At 38.8% G+C, this 22,583-nt stretch overlaps 1 protein-coding gene across 5 annotated transcripts in view; it reads right to left on the reverse strand.

Moving 5' to 3' along the window:
• il34 (interleukin 34) overlaps positions 1–22,583 on the reverse strand; it is a 51,888-nt gene that overhangs the window by 20,731 nt on the left and 8,574 nt on the right. For all 5 annotated transcript variants that reach the window (XM_023282335.3, XM_023282340.3, XM_035953776.2 and 2 more), the window contains exons 2-3: positions 19,188–19,444; positions 260–363 (exon numbers count right to left, since the gene is read on the reverse strand). In XM_023282335.3, the coding sequence (XP_023138103.1) occupies positions 260–363; positions 19,188–19,224 (141 nt within the window). In that variant the 5' untranslated portion in view covers positions 19,225–19,444. The remainder of the gene's footprint in view (positions 1–259; positions 364–19,187; positions 19,445–22,583) is intronic.

Consider the following 22,583-nt stretch of genomic DNA (forward strand, 5'->3'; position numbering starts at 1 on the left):
ATTGCTGTTTTCACCATTATTATTATTGATGTTTCCTATTCGTGTCCAGTTGGCTGCAGTGAGTCAGAGGTAATTCTGCCTGACTCTGACTTCAACATCCTGCACAAATACAGTGACAGGGCATTTATTTAAGGGCGAACCTCTAAAGTTAATGTTTGTGTTTGAGGGTCAGGATAGTTTTCATCCACTGCTACAGTGTGACCTCCCCAGACATCAGGACATCCACCTCATGCTTGCAAACATGTCATCATTCTCTCACCATGTACCGTCGCCGGTGGCTGAGGCTGTCGTTGAGCGTCTTCAGGGGTCTGCACATGTTGGCCAGCGTTGGAGCCATCAGAACAGGAGCTATCAGAAACAGGCCTGCAGAAACAGAGAGATCAGATTAACTTCACAAAGCAGAGTGTTGTGCAGATGTCCAAAATATATTTATATATTTGTAGCATATGCTGCAAATATTTATATATTTGTAGCATATGCTGCTGTATTGTAGTCCAAATCTCCACCCTCATGGACTTGTGTTCGTGATAAATGTATGTGGAAATCACACTGCAGGAAGAACAACGTGAAATAATGCATATCATGCTACAGCTTTTTTTTTGCTTCAGACAAAACTCGCACGGTTCTTATCTTCCGTGATTAATCTACAAGAGAAATCTGCCGCATAGAAGATTGTTTCCTGAGATTTAAGGGTTTACATGTGCACAGTGAAATGAGCCAAGAACAGTAGAGAAACATTGTAACGAAAGATATGTTTGCAAAAAGCATTGCAACATCAGATGTATGGAAATATTCCAGCTACAGAATGGATGGTGAAGCCAAAAAACTATTTCACATGCCAGTAAAACCATATGTGATGGGATTCAAACCGCTTTTTAAAAAAATTCTTTTTAATATTCTTTTATTTTCTATGTAGATGGATCCCCTTTCAAAAACACCCCCATAATTGTAGAATGTCTAATTTATTCAAAATATCCACTCCATCTGGGTCTTTCAGGTTTTCATGTCACAATAAATATACTAGAAAATATCATAATGTTGTTATTTTCTAATCCACCACAGAAAACCTACAAAAAGTGCATTTTGGCTGAAACTTCACGGTCATATCACCACATGTGAGAGGCGATTCGTCAATCAAGTTACACCAAATGAAAGGTCTTATTTGTACCTACATTTTGATACAGGGCTCATCTATATTCACTGTATTTTTTAATTGTTGCTTCCAAGTATCAAACATTTATTGCACTAGTTTTTCTGGATATTAGTTGTGTAACAGGAAGATGTCAGTTGTCAAGAAAACATCAAGAGCTTTTTTAACACATCTGAACACAACGCTGAAGTTGCCGTGTTTCTAATGGAGACAGTCAGATTTTTATGGACTCCTTTTATTTTGTGTTGAAAATAATTCCAGTAAAACACATGCAGGCGCCACCATTACTCAAACAAGCGATTATGTTGACAGTTTCCTGGTGTACGGTACGAAGCAAATCATTTTGTATCAATCAAATAAAAACAAAAAGTTCCATATTTCTTTAAATTACTTCAAGATGATTTGTTTTTTTCTAAATCCTCTACTCTCAACTTAATCAGTTGTCTGTGGCTTTTCCTACTATTCCTTTCAGCTTTTCTGCTTCACCCTGGCTTCGCTTAACCAGTCGTTTTCCTGTCAGTATTTAGATTTAGATGTGTTTTCAGGCCTCCATATCCATGACTCTGCTGAACTTCATATTAGAAATCCAAACTATGTTATCATTCAGACATCCCTTCAGCTCTTCAGGTGTGGCTAAGGCTCCACAAAAAATGGAAACACAAAGACTCTTTCATAGCTCTGCTGCAGCTGCTAAAGTACCTCCTGTAGCAAATAAAAGACGTGATGTCCCGTCCCTCACACTAAACTGGTAAAATGTACACCGACACAAATCCATTTATCTACAGAAAACAAAAAACTGATTCAACACCAGATGGCCTCCAGATCGTAAGCAGTGTTTTAAGACTAATCGTGTCAATCTTAATCAGTGACTGGGTCAAACGCTTGGAAAAAGTCACTCAACGCAACTTCCAGAGACCAAATCCATAAACACTATGAGGATAGTGTCAGGCAGCTCTGAAGTGGAACTACAGTTGAGAATTCCCTGCAAGGAGTCTCTGATCTGGAGTGATTAAGAAATGCCCCACAGCATATCCTGTAGTCTGGTTATCTTCTGGAATACCATTGTATATCATGACATACCATTGTATATCATGACATACCATTATATATCATGACATACCATTGTATATCATGACACAATTTATCAAATGTCTGTCATTTAGGATTCAGGACTTAGTTTAAACAGCTTTCAGCATTATGTTGATTTCAATTAACAGCATATGTCATCTTCAGACACTAAACGTAGAAAGGAAAGCCTTTAAAATACTATATTATAGAGAGAAACTCAACAGTGGGAAGAGAAGACTCCTCATTATTAAGAAGAAACCTCCGGCCGAACCAGGCTCAGGGAGGGCGGTCATCTGCCTCGACTGGTTAGGGTGAGGGCAAAGTGGAGCAAAAACAGGATAACAAATAGTAACAGACAGAAAATTTTCACCAATAATGAGAAGACTACAGAAATTCGATCACTCATAAGGATTAAACATCTGTGTCCCATCCAAAGTTGGAAAACCAACCAAGTAAAGTGGACAACTACCCTATAGTACCTCTTAGAACCCTTAGAAAACCTAAAGCTCAGTGCGTCAGCTTCCATATCAGCCTTTTATGGGAACTATGTTTGGAAAACTGGGGTTTCTCTAATATTTGAAGACAAATGTAGAGCATACCACAGCAACATTGCCTTCTTCAGAGAATGTTGAATTACCAGTTGAGTGTGTTCATGCATTCCAAAAGCTTTTTTTGTTATATTTGCTGAAAGTCTATTTACATTCTGATAGAAATAAAAAAAACAAGCACTCATTATAAAAAGAAAGTTGCATGTGGCAGTCCCACACTTGCACACAGTCCTATTGCCTGTCACTGTCAGTCTACAAGGCTGGTGAGACACATTGCTAGACCTATCGATACAACAACAACTGCAGTTTTACCAAAGCCTGCAACACAAACCACAGTAACAGTTGAAGAAAAGGACACAACTAGGGCTGAGTGATATAGCTAAAAAATTTACCATGATAAAATGTTAAATTTCAGTCAAAATTGATAAGCATTGCTCATTTTTGATGACCTATTTCAAAGCATTTTTTTCCAATATCACGCAGCTCTATTTTAGATGTGAGGAAGGATTCAAAGAAGCAGAGAGAAATCACTGATGGAAGGGTTTAAAAACTTGAAAAGCAGCCTGTTTTTCTAAAGTTTCCACCTCAGAGCATTATGAAAAGTTGAAATAGAACAGTAACGGTAAAATATCACACCGGTAACTTTTGGTCCAGCTGGACGAGTTACTTCTACGATACTCTAGCTTAAATTGTTCTTTGTTATTACAGTTCTCTTTGTAGTGAGTCTTTCAGAGTCAGTTGGCCCTAAAAGTGTTATGTTAGTGTTATTACTCTGCCAAGGAGTGGCAGAGTTATGTGACGATCGGGATTTGGATGAAATTTTCAGTGAAGGTTAGAAATGACACAAGGCCAAGTGATTAGATTTTGGCAGTGATGCGGCTTATAATCGGCACGGTGTAGCTGTAACCATGACTAGAACACTGTGCCAGTTTGGCCTACCTGTCTGACGATCACATGATTGCGATCCTACTACAAATTTTGACTGTGATTTATCAGTTGGAAATCATACAAGGACCAAATGATTAAACTGTGGGGGGTTTTTGAGTCCCATCAGTTCCTGCTGCCTTCTACATATTTAGATCATGCAATGTAGCAAACCCCAGCCAGACAATGGTGAAGTTCCTGATGTTTCACAAAGCCTTTATTTCCATTCAGCCATCAGCCTTATTTTGAACACAAATTCATCTTTCTGTCCTTCACTCCTTTTTTCACCATAAGAGCTTGTCCCCATTCCAGCTAGGTGCTTATAAGTTTATACATGTTCTTAGCTAGACAGCAACACCGTGGAACCGTTTTCTCTCATCTTTACGTGACTTTTCGGCAGCGTCTTCGTCATGTCAAGAAACTGCTTCTTACATAAACACTTCCTGTGCCACTGGAATGCTGACAAAATAAAAGCCCGCAACATTAAAAATATGCTTTCAAAATAAAAGCCTGGAGGGAATGGTTATTTTAACACTAGCAAAACAAAGGCTTGCCTAAAGTAATGAACTGGTCAACAAACCTTTATAAGAGTAATTTACACACAATTCTGTATCCATACATAACATGCACATGCATCACACGTGCCTGTGCTCAGCGTAAGGTAATTTTTTTAATAAAGATTTCATCCATTGGAAATGATAAGCCAACTGAGCAGCCTTGGCGGAGTACTGCGCTCTCTGAGTGCTTTTCTAGTTTAACCTGCAAGAGTTCCTGAGGGTTTGTGTAACATGTTTGTGCTGCTTCGTGACAATTAGAAAGTTGTTTAAATAATTACTGCTGTCCCAGAAGACTCAAAATGACAACCTAATGACCATTGATTTCACTTTTAAATTCAAGGCAAGCTCATTAAAGAGTCTGAATGAAGGCATAATGATGCATCTATAACAAATTTTTAAACCAGAAATACAAAATCAGTTGTGTATGTTCTGGTTATATAATGTAATCGTCCATATATTAAAATAGTTGTCGGAAAAACCTCTTTTTTCCTGTCCAGAGAACCTTCTGAAAACCTCCCCATCTTGGAGAAATTATCCTCCCTGCTGAACAGCCCTATGTGGCTGCAGAAATGTTCAAATTATTCTGATGGACTAAGTTTCAGTATTGTGTGTGTGCTTTTTTTTTTTTTTTTTTTTAAATCGTATATCACTTACACTGAAAAAAAATTAAAAAGTAATATCATGTAATTTTTTGCCTATGCTAATATTGTCAGGAAAAAGCCGGTGGGGACTTTATATTGCAACTCACTGTATATACACTGACATCTTACTTTTTGTTGCTGCCTCTCATGTATCATCTCACCCTCAGACACTCACAGAGATGCCCTCAGCATGAAGCAAGATATTTAGGATTTACAACAGACTTAGGTTCTTTCCCAAATATATGTTGGCTGAAAACAAAATATAAAAACAACAAAAACTAGAGATGGATGATCACCCATAGAAGTTCTCGGAGCTGTGGGAATAGCTCCGATATTTCACATTGAGTTATTTTTCATTTCTACGCTTGACTTAAGCACATGTTCTTTTGTTACCATTTGACAAATACCTATTAAGACAAGACAAATCATTTATATAAAATAGGAATTCTCCTAAATTATTTCCCACCTGTTTAAGACTCCTTTTCCTTTGGGCTCTTCCCTTCAGGGGTTGCCACAGCGAATCGTCTGCTTCCATCTAACACTATCCTCTGCATCCTCTCATCTCACACCAACGAACTTCATGTCCTGTTTCACTACATCCATAAACCTCCTCTTTGGTCTCTTGCCTGGGAGTTCATAACTCAGCTTCCTTTTACTGATATACACCAGTTAGCCACAACATTATGACCACTGACAGGTGAAGTGAATAACATTGATCATATTGGTGCTATGTGGCGGTCTCCAGGAAAACCTTAGATTATGGTGTCCATGTTGATGAGACTTAGACACTCAAATAGACATTGTCCCAGAACAAGCACGCTGCCTCATGCAAACAACAATCCTAACTATCACTGGCCTACCCCCGCAGGAAAATGCACCTCACAATATCACAAAACATCAACCAATCTGGAACATCTTGAGGAACATGGCAATCGCCCAAGATGTTGATTTGACCTCCAAACTCCAAAAACCCCATTCTGACTTGTTCCACTGCATCTACAGGATGCAGCGGAACAAGTTTGATTCCCAGAGTTCCCACTGCACAACCCAGAGTACCCAACGGATCTGCTGCCAACGTCCTGGTGACAGACCCCATAGGACACCCTGAGGGGTCCTCTGGTCCTGGTCCAATGGTTCAGAGCATTGTTGATGACATAAGGGGGACCAACACAATATCAGGAAGGTGGTCATAATGTTATGTCTGATCAGTCTATTCACTATCCCTCCTCTGTACATGTCCAAACCATCTCAGTGTGGCCTCTCTGGCTTTATCTCCAAAACATCAAAACATGCACTGTCCTTCTGATGTACTCATTCCTGGTCCTCTCCATCCTGGTCACTCCCAAAGAGAACCTCAACATTTTAATCTCTGCCTCCTGTCTTTTCCTCAGTGCCACTGTCTCTAAACCATACAACATCGCTGGTCTCACCACCGTTTTCTGCACCTTTCCTTTCATTCTTGCTGATACTCCTTTATCACACCTGACACTTTTCTCCACCCATTCTAACCTGCTTGCACACGTTTCTTCACCTCTTTCCCACACTCTCCATTGCTCCCATCGTTTCTCAAAAAAAGCCTTTTCACCTGCAGCTTGTTATCATGAAAAAATATCCACTGTAGAAAAGATATTTTCTCACGATAGCTACACATCTTTTATGAAGTTGATTTGTTCTGAAATCTTGCTGCACCACAAGATGAATCACTCAGAAACCTCAAGTAGAGCTGAGCTATAGCTGTAGCTACCACTCTATCCAACCCATTGCACCACGAATACAGATAGTGAATATAATAAATCTGCTGGGTTAAACGTTCAGAGTTAAATATGATCATTTTTTTTCCATTCAACCAACAAACCAGGAGCAACAACAGCTCAGTCAAGCTAATTTAAACACTTCTGCAAGCTATGAATGTTACAGACTTACTGGATACTCTATTAACCAGTAAGTCTGTAACATTCGTAGTTTGCAGAAGAGAGGAGAGATGCGTTGGTACCAAATGGGGCTTCAGGAGAAAATACTGAGTTGCAGTTTTTGCAATTGTGATTAGATCTGCAGTGTAAGTCAAGCTTTAATTCAATATTCTCTGTAGTAGGTTTAAAATCTCTTATGGCGCTTCATGAGACACCATCAAGAGAAGGGCAACATGAATTTGTCCTACTGACAACAGTTCAAATCTTTTGTCTATTGCACTAAATAAAGTTTATTTTAATTTGCAACCTAATTGCATAGTTTCCGATTGCAATTTTAATTTGAAATTGATTAACTGTTCGGCCCAAGTCAATGCCAAAGCTCTGACTATGTGATGGTTTATCAGTTCTATCTGAGCTACCATAAGTTAATTTTCTACTGCATGAACTTGCAATCCGTTTTAGGGCGGACAAAACCTTTGTGCGTGTTCCGACCAGAACACCTGCCCCAGTAGAGCCTCTTTGAGGGACATTTTCAGGACAGAAAGAAGTACCTAATCCAGGGTAAATACCTCTGAGTGGCCATGAAATACTGCTGTGTAGGGCTTGATGCTGATTGGTTAAACTCCAAGAGGAAAAGAAGCAGCATTTTTCTGCTCTCTTGATGTCTTCTCCTATCTAACATCACCCTCTTCAATGTGTCTCCACCATATGGTTCAACACAACCAACGCTCCATTGTTCCATTTCATATGTACTCATAGAACTGGAGTTGTGACCAGTAACTACTGTTTGTTGTTGTTTGGCACATCTGGAGTTGACGTAACAGGCAGAGCTGTCGGAATCTAAAGTGGAAACAGAAAGGCTACAAGGGTTGATTACAAGGCAGTTTCTGTAAACATTCTGCCCAAAGTTACTGGAGTGGAAAGTGGCCAGGTACTGGAGATTTGTAGAAAAACTAAACAAAAAAAAAAACCAATCCAAAAACACCCACACCAAGAATCGTGTTAATTTCAACAACACGCTGTGAAAATTCAAGTTTATGTTCTGATATAACAACAATATATATTATTGTTTGCAAGTTATGACATTTAGCATCTGTTAGTAGTTAGTAGGCTACTATAAATGTTGTACATGTAGGGTGAGCATACTGCGTGTGCAGCATTGCAAGAGTTTGTGTTGATATGCTAAATATATTTGAATGACTTACTTTCTGGATATTAAATCGGTATTGAGGATTGTGGCATTCCAATGGCCTTAGTACCGACAACCAAATATCTGCTGTTGTGACATCCTTAGTGGTTAATTCAACAATTGAGTGCATGTTGTCCCACTTTTATGTCAAAGTAGGAAATGAAATCTGCATAAAACAATTACCACTGACTATTCCACATTCTATAAAAAGAAGCGTAAGTCTTGTTGAATCTACCCTACTTGTGTGTGTGTCATGCTGCTGCCTGTGTTCTTCCTCACAGGGATTTAAGTGAAAGTGCTGCTGCACCATCTGGAAGTCTTTCAGTTTAAGGAGCACAGAAAGAAACTGTCAGATCCTCACAGTCATTACTGTAAGCTGAAGCATGCACAAGCCACACATGGAAGAAAGGCCATTAGTTTGGGTTGAACAGTCACAGCTGTGTCTGTGGAACTATCAGCTCTAGTAAATTCAGACATCTGACACGGATATCTCAGTTTCTCACTGTGCACTTCATTATTGCGGTTAAAAACATTTGGATTCACGCTGTAAGTCAAAGCAACTCCTTCCCTGAGCTGGAGAGGCAATATTTTTTTTATACAGTAGTACTTTACTTCAAACTAAAAATGGTTATGACATGGAGTGATTTCATGGGAGTACTACATAGTTGAGATAATCATTGGCGAATGTCTCTTTGGATCAGTAAAATGATTTAGAGACAGTAACAACAGTTTAAGTAATTTTTTTACTCACATGTGGCTGTTGAAGTAATCAGAAAATATAAAATGGCTGAGTAACAACATGAGATGATGTGTGGTTTAATAGTACATTACCAAAACAGCAGAAATTACTTTGTACATGATAAAGAAATATTTTGAAAACTCAGCGTGACAGTTACTAACAGAACATGTTTTAGGTGTTGATAATTCTAATAGCCTGTATCATACTTGGCTGGGAACAAATGGTAACCAGGACGGTGCCGCCTTATGGGATGCTTTCACCTCACTTGCAGCAGTGATTACAGAACCCCGTACTGTTGGTCTCCATCTAAAATGCTCCCACACTGTAGCTGATTGTGGGTTTTTTAACTGAAGCTTAGTCTCTGGGAGGAATCCATGCTTTAACCGTGCACAGTCATCGCTGATGTCATCGATTATGTTGTTATATCTGAGTCGCCGCAGCTGTATGTTTCCTTCTTTATAATTCGAAAATTGCTGCTGATCCAAATGAGTTCAAATTCAACACTGCACTTTCTCGGGTCTCTAGTAATAAATCTGTCAAGTCAGAAGTAGGTCAGATTAACGGATATCGAGAAACGTGAAGAACAGACTGACTGACACACATACAGAGATACCTTGATATATTCGTGAGTTTAATAAATAAAGATTCAGAGATGGTGTATGTGCTTCACGTTAAAAATCTGAACCTACATGTCAACACAAGTTTGCACTATACGCAAGCAACTGCCTGTGACTGTGTCCATCTTTGTGTGTGAGCCTGAATGTATTCCTTTGTACCGTGTAACATTCATTTCATTTTCAGTTAGTGTTGTTGCCAGTTGAGGCAAAGATTTTCAGTCTGTTTCGCTCTGCTGGATCAGATTGCTCCCTGAATGCAGCAGTTGGTCAAAACAGGTTTTTCTCACAGCGGTAGATAGAGCAGAAATTAAAACAATCCAGAACAGCCAGAGTCTAGTAGCCTATAGTTGCTGTACATCATGCAGTGCTCTGACTACTTTGCTGTCTGGACCACAATAACTTCAACACACATGTGAACAATCATAGAATAAGACAAACAGCCAGTCAACAGGCACAGTTTGAGCTAAATGCTAACAGTGAAAATACTATGCTGATGTTTAGCAGGAACAGTATTTAACATGTTAACCATTGTAGCTTAGTATGTTAGCATGCCTGGGAAACACAAGGTATAGCAATGGCTGATGAGTTTAACAGACATTCTGCCATTCCTTTCTGCTGTTGGTCGGTGGAGGGGTTGTGTTTCTCTACTTTTCTCTGCATAATACCTTAAAGGTGTTCTGTTGGATTCAAGTCAGATGACACACTTGGCCAGGTCATAGATATCAGTTTTTTCTTCTTTAGAAATTCTTGTGAGCTTTTGGCAGCATGCTCTCGATTGTTATCAGGCTGGAATTTTCCTCTTCTACCAAGCTCTGCTGGCTGGAAGACATCTTGTCGGTCAGCATTTTGGAACATCCACAGCGATCCATAGTGCCATCTATAAATGTAATTTCCCCAACACCTTTGGCACGTATGCTTCCGTGCATCACTGTTAGGACTATACATCCACTATGGCAGTCTTGGCCAGATTCCTGCCAGACATGCTGGGTTCCATCTGAGCTGAACAAATGTATCTCTCTCATCTGACCAACAAATGTGCTTAGCAAAGTTTCATCTTGCAATATAGTGCCAAAGAGCAAGCAAAAAAATACACAATGCATGTTTTGCATAATAATGCACAAAATCATCCCTACGGGCTGATTTTATGCATTTTTTCACACTGTCTGAGTTGTAACAGAAACTCTGATTGGATAATCCATACGTTATGTGGAGCCATGATGCAGACATGCAGATGGACGAAACCAAAACTGAGAAAGTTTTGGTATTTAAATGTCATTTTATAGCCATGTTCAAGCAAACAGGCTGAAATCACAGGTGTTTTCACTTTTGATACACTGAATTTCCTCTCTGTGGTCTGGATTTTCCATACAGTCTTTCAAAAGCATTTGTTTTTGATTGTTCATAAGAGAAAACATTGTACTTTTCAACTCAGTAATAATACAGTTCTTGGAATAATTTAACTTGTAAGTGCCATTGCACAGGGGTGTACTCACTTCTGCTGCATACTGTGTAAATCAGGCTCAATATGTCAGGTCAGAAGGTCAATGTGCTCTGCAGCATGATATCACACACCAGGCGAGGCGCATTTAATATGTCATGTCAATGCGTTTTAAGCGTTTGGTGTTAATTTTAATGCCGTGAAATGTGAAATGTCAAGGGAAGGTTGTTCATGACTCCATATCTCAAAATGACATGTAAAAAGCAAAAAAATATGCAGTGATTACACACAAAGTGCCTTGATGTGCTATTGATGTGCTATCTCCTGACACCAGGACGTGCTAAGTGTTTGCCAAACTGCATCTTTTTGCAGAGGACGTTAGAAATAAGAAGAAAACTGCCAAGAAACTTTACTAAACACAGTTCCCATATGTCTATGACCTACACAGTTGCAGCCATTTGTCTGCCAGCACTTCAAGCACAATAATGTCTTCCATGGGTCTGCTGCAGAACAAGTACAATGACAAGGTGAGAGTAATATACACTTTGCAATCATATCCGATAGCTAAGACATTACGCAGTACTTTCTTAAACTTACATGTAACACTTTCACCTTTGTTTTCTTTATCCACATTCAGTAACTCCGGCACACATAATAAATACACTGCCCGTCCCAAGAAAAAGTTGCACACTCTAATATTTCATTGGACCGTCTTTAGCTCTGAGAACAACACACATTCGCCGTGGCATCGTTTCGATAAGGTTCTTCAATGTCACAGCATATATTTCTGTCCAGAGATGCATTCATTTTCTACCAAGATCTTATATTGATGATGGGAGAGTTCGACTCCAGAACATTCCAAAGATTCTCAATGGGACTGAGGTCTGGACTCTGTGGAGGCCAATCCATGTGTGAAAATGATGTCTCATGTTCCCTGATCCACTCATTCAAAATGTGAGCCCCATGAATCCGGGAATTGTCATCTTGGAATATGCCCGTGTCATCAGGGAACAAAAACTCCATTGATGGAAAGACCTGGTCATTCAGTATCTTCAGGTAGTCAGCTGACCTCATTCTTAGGGAACATAACGTTGCTGAACCTGACCAACCCCAGATCATAACCCTAAACCCCCACAGGCTGGTAGACACTAGACATGATGAATGCATCACTTCAGCCGACTCTCTTCTTACCCTGATGCCCCCACCACTTTGGAACAGGGTAAATCTGGACTCATCAGACCACATGACCTTCTTCCATTGCTCCAGAATCTTTATGCTACCTACCAAACTGAAGCCTTTTTTTTTATGATTAGCTGCACTGATCAATGTTTTTTTTTTGTGTTCCAATCCTACGAGTTCCCTTCGCATTGTGCATTTGGAAATGCTCTTACTTTCACTATTAAACATAGACATGAGTTCTACTGTTGATTTCCTATGATCATCTAAGAGCTTGTTCCGACCATATTTGTAACTCAAAGATGATGGTTCACCACCATCCTTCAGGTTTAAATAATTCGTTGGACGGTTCTTAACCCGATTTTAGTAGTTTTGCTTGTTGCAGGCCAATAATTTGACCCTTCTGAGACAGATTAACATCCTTTCCATGACCACAGGATATGTCTTCCCACATGGTTGTTTAAGAAATGAGAAGCTCCTCACTGCATCAGCTAGGGTTAAATAAGTTGTTGCAACTGAAACATATTCATCACTGCAGTAATTATCCAATAGAAGTTAAATCCAAGTGGCGACAGTTTTTTTGGCCAGGAAGTGAATAAGGCATGTTTTTATTTTGTTGTTGTTTTTTCTCAACATGCCATGAAATTGAAGTGCATATTAATACATTCAGTAATGTGACACTGACGCAGCGCACAGCTGAGATTACTTAAAATGTTCAATGCAAATGTTCACATGCTCCCCTTACAATGCAATACATGTACTGTATGATATCGCATCTATTGTTGCTGGATGTGGTAACATGAAGTACACATCAACAATCCGCCAGCAGTCATGCCTCCACAAGCCTATCATCTTGAACAATTCCGAAAGTACAGGTTGCATAATGTGTTCTCAAACGACTGTGTTAACCCTGTTGTTAACACGTCCAGTGACAATGTTAAGAATGACATCCCACATGCAGAACACTTCTACTCCCACTGACGCTGTTCAGGGCTGTTGCACAGCTGGATCCCTTCACAGCACGTTTTAAGGAGGAGGCAGGGAAACACGCTGGACAAGCCTCCTTGACATGACAACCGACAGAGACAAAAACATTCACAGTCACGTAATAGACTGATTGGACTTCCATTGGTCGTGTTTCCTTTGTGGGGAACAATTACATCGAAAAGAGTTCCACTGAGAGCTGGACCATCTTGAACCTTCTTGATGAAATAAGGAAACCAAACATGCTCAAGTTGTGAGTTCAAGACGATGAATCTATAATGTTGCTTTCAAATGGTTTCAATGAAAGTCAAATGGCAAAATAAAACAATGCAATGCTGTCTGCTGTTACAGCTGCATTATATTTCCATACATTCAGCGCACATGAGCTGCAACCTAAATCTAAAACACACTGTTTCCATGAGTGGACATCTGCATTTGAAAGCCACAAATTCTTGACTCTTCCATCAGTGTGCTTTGTATATTAACATCATAAAGCATTCCTGAGTAAAAGGTTACGCTGACCTAAAAACTTCACACACTAATGGGGCAGACTCAGGGTGTCAGGGGAGCTTAAGTATTGGTTTGAGCCCATCTTGAAGTAACATATGATAAACTCTGGCAGCGAGGGGAACCACTGGTTTGTCCTTTGTGAGCGCATCTTAAGTATGTTCAACATGTTCAGCCTTGCGAACAAAGGTAATGTTTAATCCTGATCCCCTTACACCAGACTGACCCACATGTGGGTCCGAAATCAACATCGACTGTGCTGTTCTTAAAAAGGACGTGTCATAAGGGGATGCAAATTGACTGTAAAACTGAGTATCCTGTAATTACAGAGAAAAAGAAAAACCCTCACCCTGATCATTTGGATATTTGAACGTGAACATGCTTATTTTAAGGTCAATTTGTCCGGATGTTGTAAAAGTCAGTTGGAGCTATAAAGTAAGTTACAGGGTTGAATGAAGCTTATGTGTATTGCCCTTTGGGTTGGACAAATGATTACAGGTGCTTGGCGTTCCCTCAGTTTCCCTGCCTGCAGTCAGTTTCTTCCGCCCTCCTGCTGGGTCTTTGTGCTTCCTTGCAGCACAAATGCAGAGCTCAGGTGGACTGCAGCCGGAGTTCTGCATTTCATGAGTATCACTCTGCCAGAAGCTGCTCAGCTTCTGTTCCCAAATCGCCTGGTACATCTGAACCATTTATCATCTCCCTGCTCTGTGGGAGTCCATTCTCAGCCTCGCCCCACCCGAAGCTTCAAACAACCTCCTCAAGCCTCAGTCATAAGTTGTTGCTGTCCTTTCCAGCTTTTTTCCTGCTGAAGTAGAACACACTCCCTTTTTAACTCTTCCTCTGCCTCCTAGCTTTGGTGTCTTCAGTTAGGTGCTTAAACTTAGCCGTGACAGGGGTGGCCATAAAACACACAAGTAGCCCAAAAGTACAACATTCCAAAAGAAGAAGCTTAATTCTAAAATGTGACATGCATTTAATTAACCAGTGCTTCTCTTTGGATGGAGGACTGGAGGTCATCTGGGTGTTTCCATACATCCAGGTTACTACTTAGTTCCTCACCATGGTGAAAACAAACCACTCACGCTATCCAAGGTAACATTTCTGGACTCTTAAACTTGTCAACATCGTGCCTTAAAGTGGTGACGAAGTATATTTCACAACTCATCACATGTAGAAGGAAAATATTTCTTTTAACAAGTTTCTATTACGCAAAAGATCTCCAGAACGAAGGCACTAAGGGCAGAGAGCTTGACCTTAGGCCTAACTTTATTTTACCGGCCTATATATTCACATATGATGATTCAATATGGCGGCAGTGTTACCAGTTACTGTGCCACATCCTAGCGTTATATATGCAGGTTCTCTGAGTCACGTTTGCAACAGATTTTACCATAGCAGTCTGTTATCGGTAACATGTTAACCAGCCATTGTTGCTTTTGGATTTGTCAAATTCCAGCTATGATTGTATTTAAATTTGATTTATATGCAGCTGCAAGTGGACTGAGTTTGACTTGTTTACAGAGGACAGTTTGACAGCAGGTATACAAGGTTTAGCTTTCATTGCTATGACCAAGATGACGTTGTGTTCCAGACTTTTATATGTTGATGAAGGTGGTGTGTCTGATATTAGATGACTTTAAACTGAGTTCAGTCTTGTCAGAGTGCTGTTGTTTCATGCAATAATGTGCTGTAGTTCTTTTACAAACACTCATGCACAGGTAAACAAACTGGAAAAAGGTCACAATGAGGGTGTTGTGAATCGACAGTTGTGTGCTTAATTCTGTAGCAGCTCGGCTTTGTTTGCAGGTGATTTAACCGACATAAAAACAGTGGATACCATCTCTAAAGGCTCTTATAAAGACTATGAATTAATCATTATGTGTCCTGTTGCCTTCAAAAGTCCTTCATCTACAGGTAAATGCAAACTAATTTAACAGTTTTTCCACTGCATGTATGTATTTAATGTTAATTTATTTTGAGTAAATAGATATATTTTTTTTAAATTAAAGTAGTGAAATGACACTTAAAACATGTTTCTATTATGTCTGTAGCCTCACTGAAAATACTTAATTTGCTCTTGTAAATAATGCCCTCAAAATGGCACCAGAAGTAGACGTGGTTCTGACATGAGTATCAACATATCACATAAATAAACTTTCTAAAAACTACTGCATGCTCCGACAGCACTGCTGATTGAATATGAATATGTTATACAAGATTTACAACAATATAACACATGCTCTGTGTGATTTTTCTGCTCTATAATTTTGCCGCTGGAAGAGTAAAATTATTTAAATCACCATTTTCAACCACCAAAGCTCATAGGAGAGCTTTCCTGAAGGTTTAAAAGGATTAGACTTAAGTATTAGATAAAAACCTTTAAGTGTGAAAACTAAGTTGCTCAGCTGATTCGGCATCACTCTGTGATCCTGAGGCAAAGTTTGTTATTTAAATGCTATAGACATGCTCGAAAGTTTATCAGCTGAAGTTAGCCTATAGTCATCTATCTACACTATTATTTTTTCTGTGATTTTACTAGCTATTATCTGTAATTTAACAAAACAGGAAATATCAGTAAAATAAGAGTTAAAAATATGATGTTTAATTTTTCAGTTGGTAATATACAATGGTTTTTTTTTTCAAATTTAAATACTTTAAAAATTACATAATTTTTATTGTGAAACATTAAAGAATGAAATAGTATTTTTAAAAAGTTAAAAATAGTAGCTGCTTTTTTTCTCCTGATAAATCTCTCCTTAAAGAGGTTCTACAGAGGTGGTTGTTGCAGTTGGAACACAAACAAATGTTCTGAGTTCCCTTAAACAGTCTGCAATTTCCTGCAGTGGAAACTCTTGTTATTCTCTTAAATTATACCAATTCACGTGTCAACTCTGGGCACAAATGGGCACAATCAAACCCCGTGATTATTATATATATATATATATTATATATTATATTATATATATATTATATATATTATATAACCCCTGGTTATTAAAAGGTGATTTTTCAGTAATACAGAAGACAAACAGGACTGGTATTTTACAGATCACCGAGAAAAGTGGCAGTCCTTTTCACATTTCGTCAAATGACATTTTGGTTAATAAATTATCGCTAAGAAAGCAGCTACTTTTGAGACAATCAGACAACTGAGTGCATTAAACAGCAACTGATTCAGAACAGCTACTGAAGGCAATTAAAATGTTCAGACTTCAGACTGTTCAGACAAATTCCAACAAAGAAGTTTTATCCTAAAAGGAAACACTCTGAATTGCACAACCTATCAGCAGGTTTCAAAGGCATGTTGTATTCAAAAAATCTCCAAAATTACACAAACTGTCAGAGCTAGAAACTGAAACAGACAGCTCTGCCAGTAAATGAAACCAAATCTAAGCCTAAAATCGTGATATTTCATCAAAGTCACTCGAAAAAATAAACATGAGCCTCTGAGTGTTTTAAGAACCAGATTCTGCTCACAGATTTACAAAACACAGTAAAAGAAAATGAAAAGAGATGAAACCTGAAAACCACCAACAATCAGACCTCACACAAAGCAACACGGATACGAAAATATGAACTATGGACAGAAACACGACACCAAACCGTCAGTGCATCGGTTTTCCACAGGAAAGATCCCACTGGAGGGAAATTCAGCCCGTTAGAGTCATTGTTGATCAACTGGATCAACTCAGGCAATGTCAGCAGCAATGAACCCAAACCTCAACTCGCCGTGATTTTTGCGTCTCATTTAAAAACTTGCAAAAAATAAACCATCTGAATTAACCAGATTGTGTAAAAAAAAACTAAAAATTCTGTTCTTCTCAGAGCAACAGAAAAGTCACAAATGACTCAGGTGTGACTGACAGTCATGAGACAAAAACTCAGAAACAGTTCGGCTGAACTGCAGGCTGTGTATACACAAAGCAGAATGCAGACAAGTGTGGATACAAATTAAAAACGTAAGTATGCAAAACTTCTTTGGACACTTGGAAAAATTGTTGTAAATAATGATTTCAGTTTTTTTTATTTTTGCAAATTAAAAAAAATAGGAAATTCAACTTTTTTTTCTTTAATTATGACTAATATATGGTATTAAAAGTGTATTTTTCTTCACAGAGGACACTTTTGAGTTCTGTCTACTTCTAGCCATGCTTGTTCTGTTTCCATAGAGGTGCAGGACTTTATATCGCAGTGAAAAATGAACCCACGGTGAATAAAAACGTGCCGGTAGCAAAAAAACGCCCAGGAATCGCTTGGGTTAAATACGAGTTTCCTGTTTGGTTGCACAAATGTTCTTCCAGGGCTTATAAGGACATATTATGAAAAGCTACAGTTCTTGCAATGAAGCTGAGCTGTTGCAAAAGCATTCGAGTGTGTTTGCACAACTGCTGCCAAAACTGATAAATGTGTCTGTTAGTCTGAGCCACCGACCAGACAAATCACATCCTCTGAAGTCAAACCGAAACTCTGATCAGCAGATTAATGCAAACTTGTGCTCATATATGTGAACTGATCAGCAGCTCCCACACTCCCTAAGTAGAATATTAGATTAACGAAAAAATAGAAACTGACTTGCAGATTAGTTGAAAGGAGGGTGTGTGGTTATCTTACAGCAGTCGATCGTGCAAAACTTAATAAACCACACATCCGCAGTTCAACTAAAAGCTTCAAATTGAACACATACATCCCTCCTGTTGCCTGCAGGTGGCTGCAGGGCTTCATGCAGCGAAGGAAAAGGCCTCAAACATCCTGCTAGTAACTGTAAAAAACCCAGAGGTGTAATTATCTACAGTCTCCCTAATTGTAATTAGAGTTAAAAGACTGATTCACAATTTTCTAGTGCAAAAGAACATCATTAAACAAGAAAAATGAGTCTAGATGTGAGATTTGCTCCAACTGACAGTGCCTCAGATGCACCTTGTGTTGGAATGAAAACATCCTCATGTACGGTCGTGAGCAAAAGTTTACATACATTTGTAAAGACCATGTATATCAAGGCAGCCTTGAGTCTCCAATGACTCCTATAAATCTGTATTCTTTTACGATGGAATCACCAAAACACACGTTTTCGTCACAAAAACCAGTCATGCATTTTGGTTCTTGGCTGGTCCTGACTTAAACCTCATCAAGAATCTGTGGGCTGTGATGAAGTCTGTGTGAGGAAGACAACAAATTTAGTTGTGCTTCACCAAAGACCAAATGAGCCGCTTGTGGACAGAAATCAAAAGTGCCTAGTAGAGGTAAAAATGGCCAATGGGACGTTTAACCAAATGGCAATGCTGTATGTAGATTTTTGACCCAGCAGAATTTGTCAGTTTTCTAGATGACCTTTAATATATCTATAAAAGAACCTAAATATATAATTGGTTTTTTTTGACAAAGATTTTTGTGTTTCAGCGATTCCGTCATAGAAAATTCTGTTATAGAAGTCAGTGGGAGCTCAGGACTGATGTGATATACGTGATCTTTACAAATGTGTGGAAACTTTTGCTCACAGCTGTATGAAAATCAGGGGAGTCGGAGTTATAAGAAGCCAACGACAAGAGAAACAACTTAATGTGGTTTTGACCTTTATATACTCTCTCAGTTTCAATCTTTCTCACACTATCTTCAAATATACTTCACTTGTTTCAGATTCTCAGACAGCCCTTGTTGCTGTGGGCCATTTCTTTTTTTTGACAGTGAGACAAAAAGGCAGCAGCAAAACTCGATGCACAGATGCATGCCGATTTTTCTTACCTCCCAGCAGGCAGACTGAGGTGGACAGTTGAATCATACTCTTTGGCTTAAGTCCTCGACGCCGCAGTGCTTCAAACTCAGCACAGTGTGTATACACAAACACACACGGACACACTGCTACAACAACGGTGTCTGAAACTCTTGGGTGTGTGTGTTCAGCGGGACACACATGGGTCGGCCGGCTTCAGGTCTTTGCACTGTCGAGCATCTCTCAGAGAGGCTTTTCCGGATGCGTGTAGCTTCGTGCTTCGGCCGATCTGAAAACAGGAAATAAACAGCAACAAGAAAAACTGGTCAAGAAGCCAGAACGGAACACTGGCAAAATATCTAACAGAAGGGGAAGAAATCTGGCAATCAACTGGAACGCAAAGCTGCTGTTTGTTGTGCTCAAAAACTCACATCGATAACAAGGTTTATACACAAAATGCTGGAAATGTTGACTTCTGCATGAAGACAGTGTTATCTCAAACGATGAAACCTGCAATATTTTATAAAAGAAAAGTAAGACTGACTTTTTATTAGGAAGCAGTTTCAGAAACTGTTTGCATAACCAACATGCTCTGATGTCTATAAGGCTTTGAGCTAAATGCTGACAGCAGCACGCTCACATGACACAGCTAACGTTGCTAATGCTAATGGTTAGCATCATGTTTACCATCTTAGCTTAGTTAGTGTGTTAGCATATTAGTATGGACTGATTTGTGCTGAAGACTAAGTGCAGCTGCAGCTCGTGGGAAAGCCCACAGTTCTCAGGGCATTTAAAAAAAAAGTTCTGTCCTGAGGATGGGGCTCAAAAATGAGAAGTCAGAGAGTTAAAAATAGAGTTTAAAATAGGTTCAAAGAGGGGGCATGGATGTACACTACCGTTCAAAAGTTTGGGGTCACCCAGACAATTTCATGTTTTCCATGAAAACTCACACTTTTATCCATGTGCTAACATAACTGCACAAGGGTTTTCTAATCATCAATGAGCCTTTCAACACCATTAGCTAGCACAATGTAGCATTAGAACACAGGAGTGATGGTTGCTGGAAATGTTCCTCTGTACCCCTATGAAGATATTCCATTAAAAATCAGCTGTTTCCAGCTAGAATAGTCATTTACCACATTAACAATGTCTACACTGGATTTCTGATTAATTTAATGTTATCTTCATTTTCTTTCAAAAATAAATAAGGACATTTCTAAATGACCCCAAACTTCTGAACAGCAGTGTATGTGCAAAATTTCACACCAAAGCTATCTGAAAGCTGTTGAGATTGCCATCCTGAGAGCCAAAATAAGAAACTTTGAGCTAATAAATCCAACAATCAATCAATCAATCAAACAATAAAGGCAACAATGACTGAAGTAACACCGAGAGCAACACTGAGAAACATTAACAGGTTTTGTTCCTACTCCTGGAAAAAAACAGAAAGACAAACTTTAGACCAACCCGACATCTGGGAAACACCTGATTTGCCATCTAGTAACAGGTATCGGTCACTCTTGTGACTTTATTAAAGTCGATCTCCATCTGATTAACCCTCCAAACTCCAAAACCCACTGACAGGTTTAAAAGGCGTTATTTTTTTTATAAATCACCAAAATAACACAAACTTATTGGAGCCAAAAACTGTAGAAATATACAGAAAGGTTGGATTTTCAACCTTCTGGTGGTCCTTGAACTTTCAGTTTCATCTGGAATTTTAACCGAATGTAGGCCTAAAATTATGATATTTCATGAAAAATACCTTAATATACAAGTCTTGTTCAAAAATGAAGGGTTTGCTTGAACCAGATATTGTGAAAAACAAAAGATTCTGCACTCATTGGTGAACTCCGCTGTGCCCAACAATGAAGGGACAAAGGTTCTGAGATTTTTCAGACTGACACAGCGCAGTTAGCAAGTAAAGACACAAGTAAGAAATGGAGCTAATAAAATATTTATAGTATGTAGAGTCACTGTCTTTTCTAAGTATTGGTAACACCAGTGGGCATTTGGGAAAATGTACTATTTTTGTCAGTATTTCAAGTTTTATTTTTATTTTTTTAAACTGTTTTATATCATTATAACTCTGCAATACTGAACAAAAGACATGTTTTAGTTCTCTTTCCTTCTGGCTATGGTAGTGGTGTTTCCATAGAGGTGCAGGACTTCATATTACAGTGAAAAATTAGCCCACACTGAGTAAAAACACTCATAAACCGTTGGTGTTTCAGAGGGTTTAACCCCTAAAACTCATCCCTGAGTATCAGAATTACATATGTAGAATTTTTTTGCCATGAATCGTTTAATGCCTTAAAGTGTCTTAGTACCCACCACTACTTCCATTTATTCACTGCTGGCTGCAGCACGAGCACACCAGCTCATCTACCACTCTGCTCAAACACTGTAGAATCACTCTCCAGTACACAATGGTAAGTTCAGAAGAATAATAATGATCATTAAAGTTCTTTGGGTTTGTTTTGTTTGAAACCCTAGAGGTCTGAATCTGTGTTTTCGAGACTGACTGCTTGTTTTAGTCATGATGTATATTCTAGCACATAAAAACATCACACAGACATGTTAACAAGTAGATAACAAAGTCAACAAAAAGATTTCTATGTTTTATCTACAACCTCAGCAATCCATTAGCCAAAGTCCCACTGCAGCATCTGACCCAGACAGCTGCAACGATTGTTCATATTAGGAGAAAGAATGTTTGATAAAGTTGTCTCAGGTCAAAGGATGGGCTGCTCGGTCTAGTCGTTTGTCATTTGTTTATTATATTTAGGAGTTTGATCGTATCTGGGGAATATTGTGCATCGCGTTAGGATGCAAGACACTTTTCTAACTGGTGATTGTAGTAGGTGTTCACCTGGATCTACAAAACAGCTCTTCCATTTAGGACCAGACAAAAATAGATAAATATACCTGTTTACATAAGCAATTTATCACTTTCATGAAATTTTAAGAGTGGATGTTTTCAAATTAAATCTTAGAGTACATTGTCTTAGAGCACATTTTTGAAAATGAATAACTATGAAGCTGCTACTTTGCAGGTACTTTTTTGTCAGAAAAATAAATAAGAAATAAATAATCAATTGAATAATTTATACAACTGTATCTTTGAAGACATTATGAAATCATTTAATAAATGAAACAACCCCCCCTAAAAATTTTTTAAACGCAAACACTTGATAACAAGCGCAGCAACACTGGACTTCTGAATCAGAAAGTCCAACATCTTCTATGTATTTAGCTTAACGAGTCTACGCATGCTATTTAATAGGGATGTAAGCCCAGTTTATTACTCAGCAACTAGTAAAAAGGCAGTGTTATTGGCAGCAGAGTTAGCCTGGCAGCATTTTGATTCTAAATAAGGACCCTGCTAGCATGGCTGTAAACTTACAAACATGCTTAGATGAACAGTT

The sequence above is a fragment of the Amphiprion ocellaris genome, chromosome 3, assembly GCF_022539595.1.
Source record: "Amphiprion ocellaris isolate individual 3 ecotype Okinawa chromosome 3, ASM2253959v1, whole genome shotgun sequence".
Classification (NCBI taxonomy): domain Eukaryota; kingdom Metazoa; phylum Chordata; class Actinopteri; family Pomacentridae; genus Amphiprion; species Amphiprion ocellaris.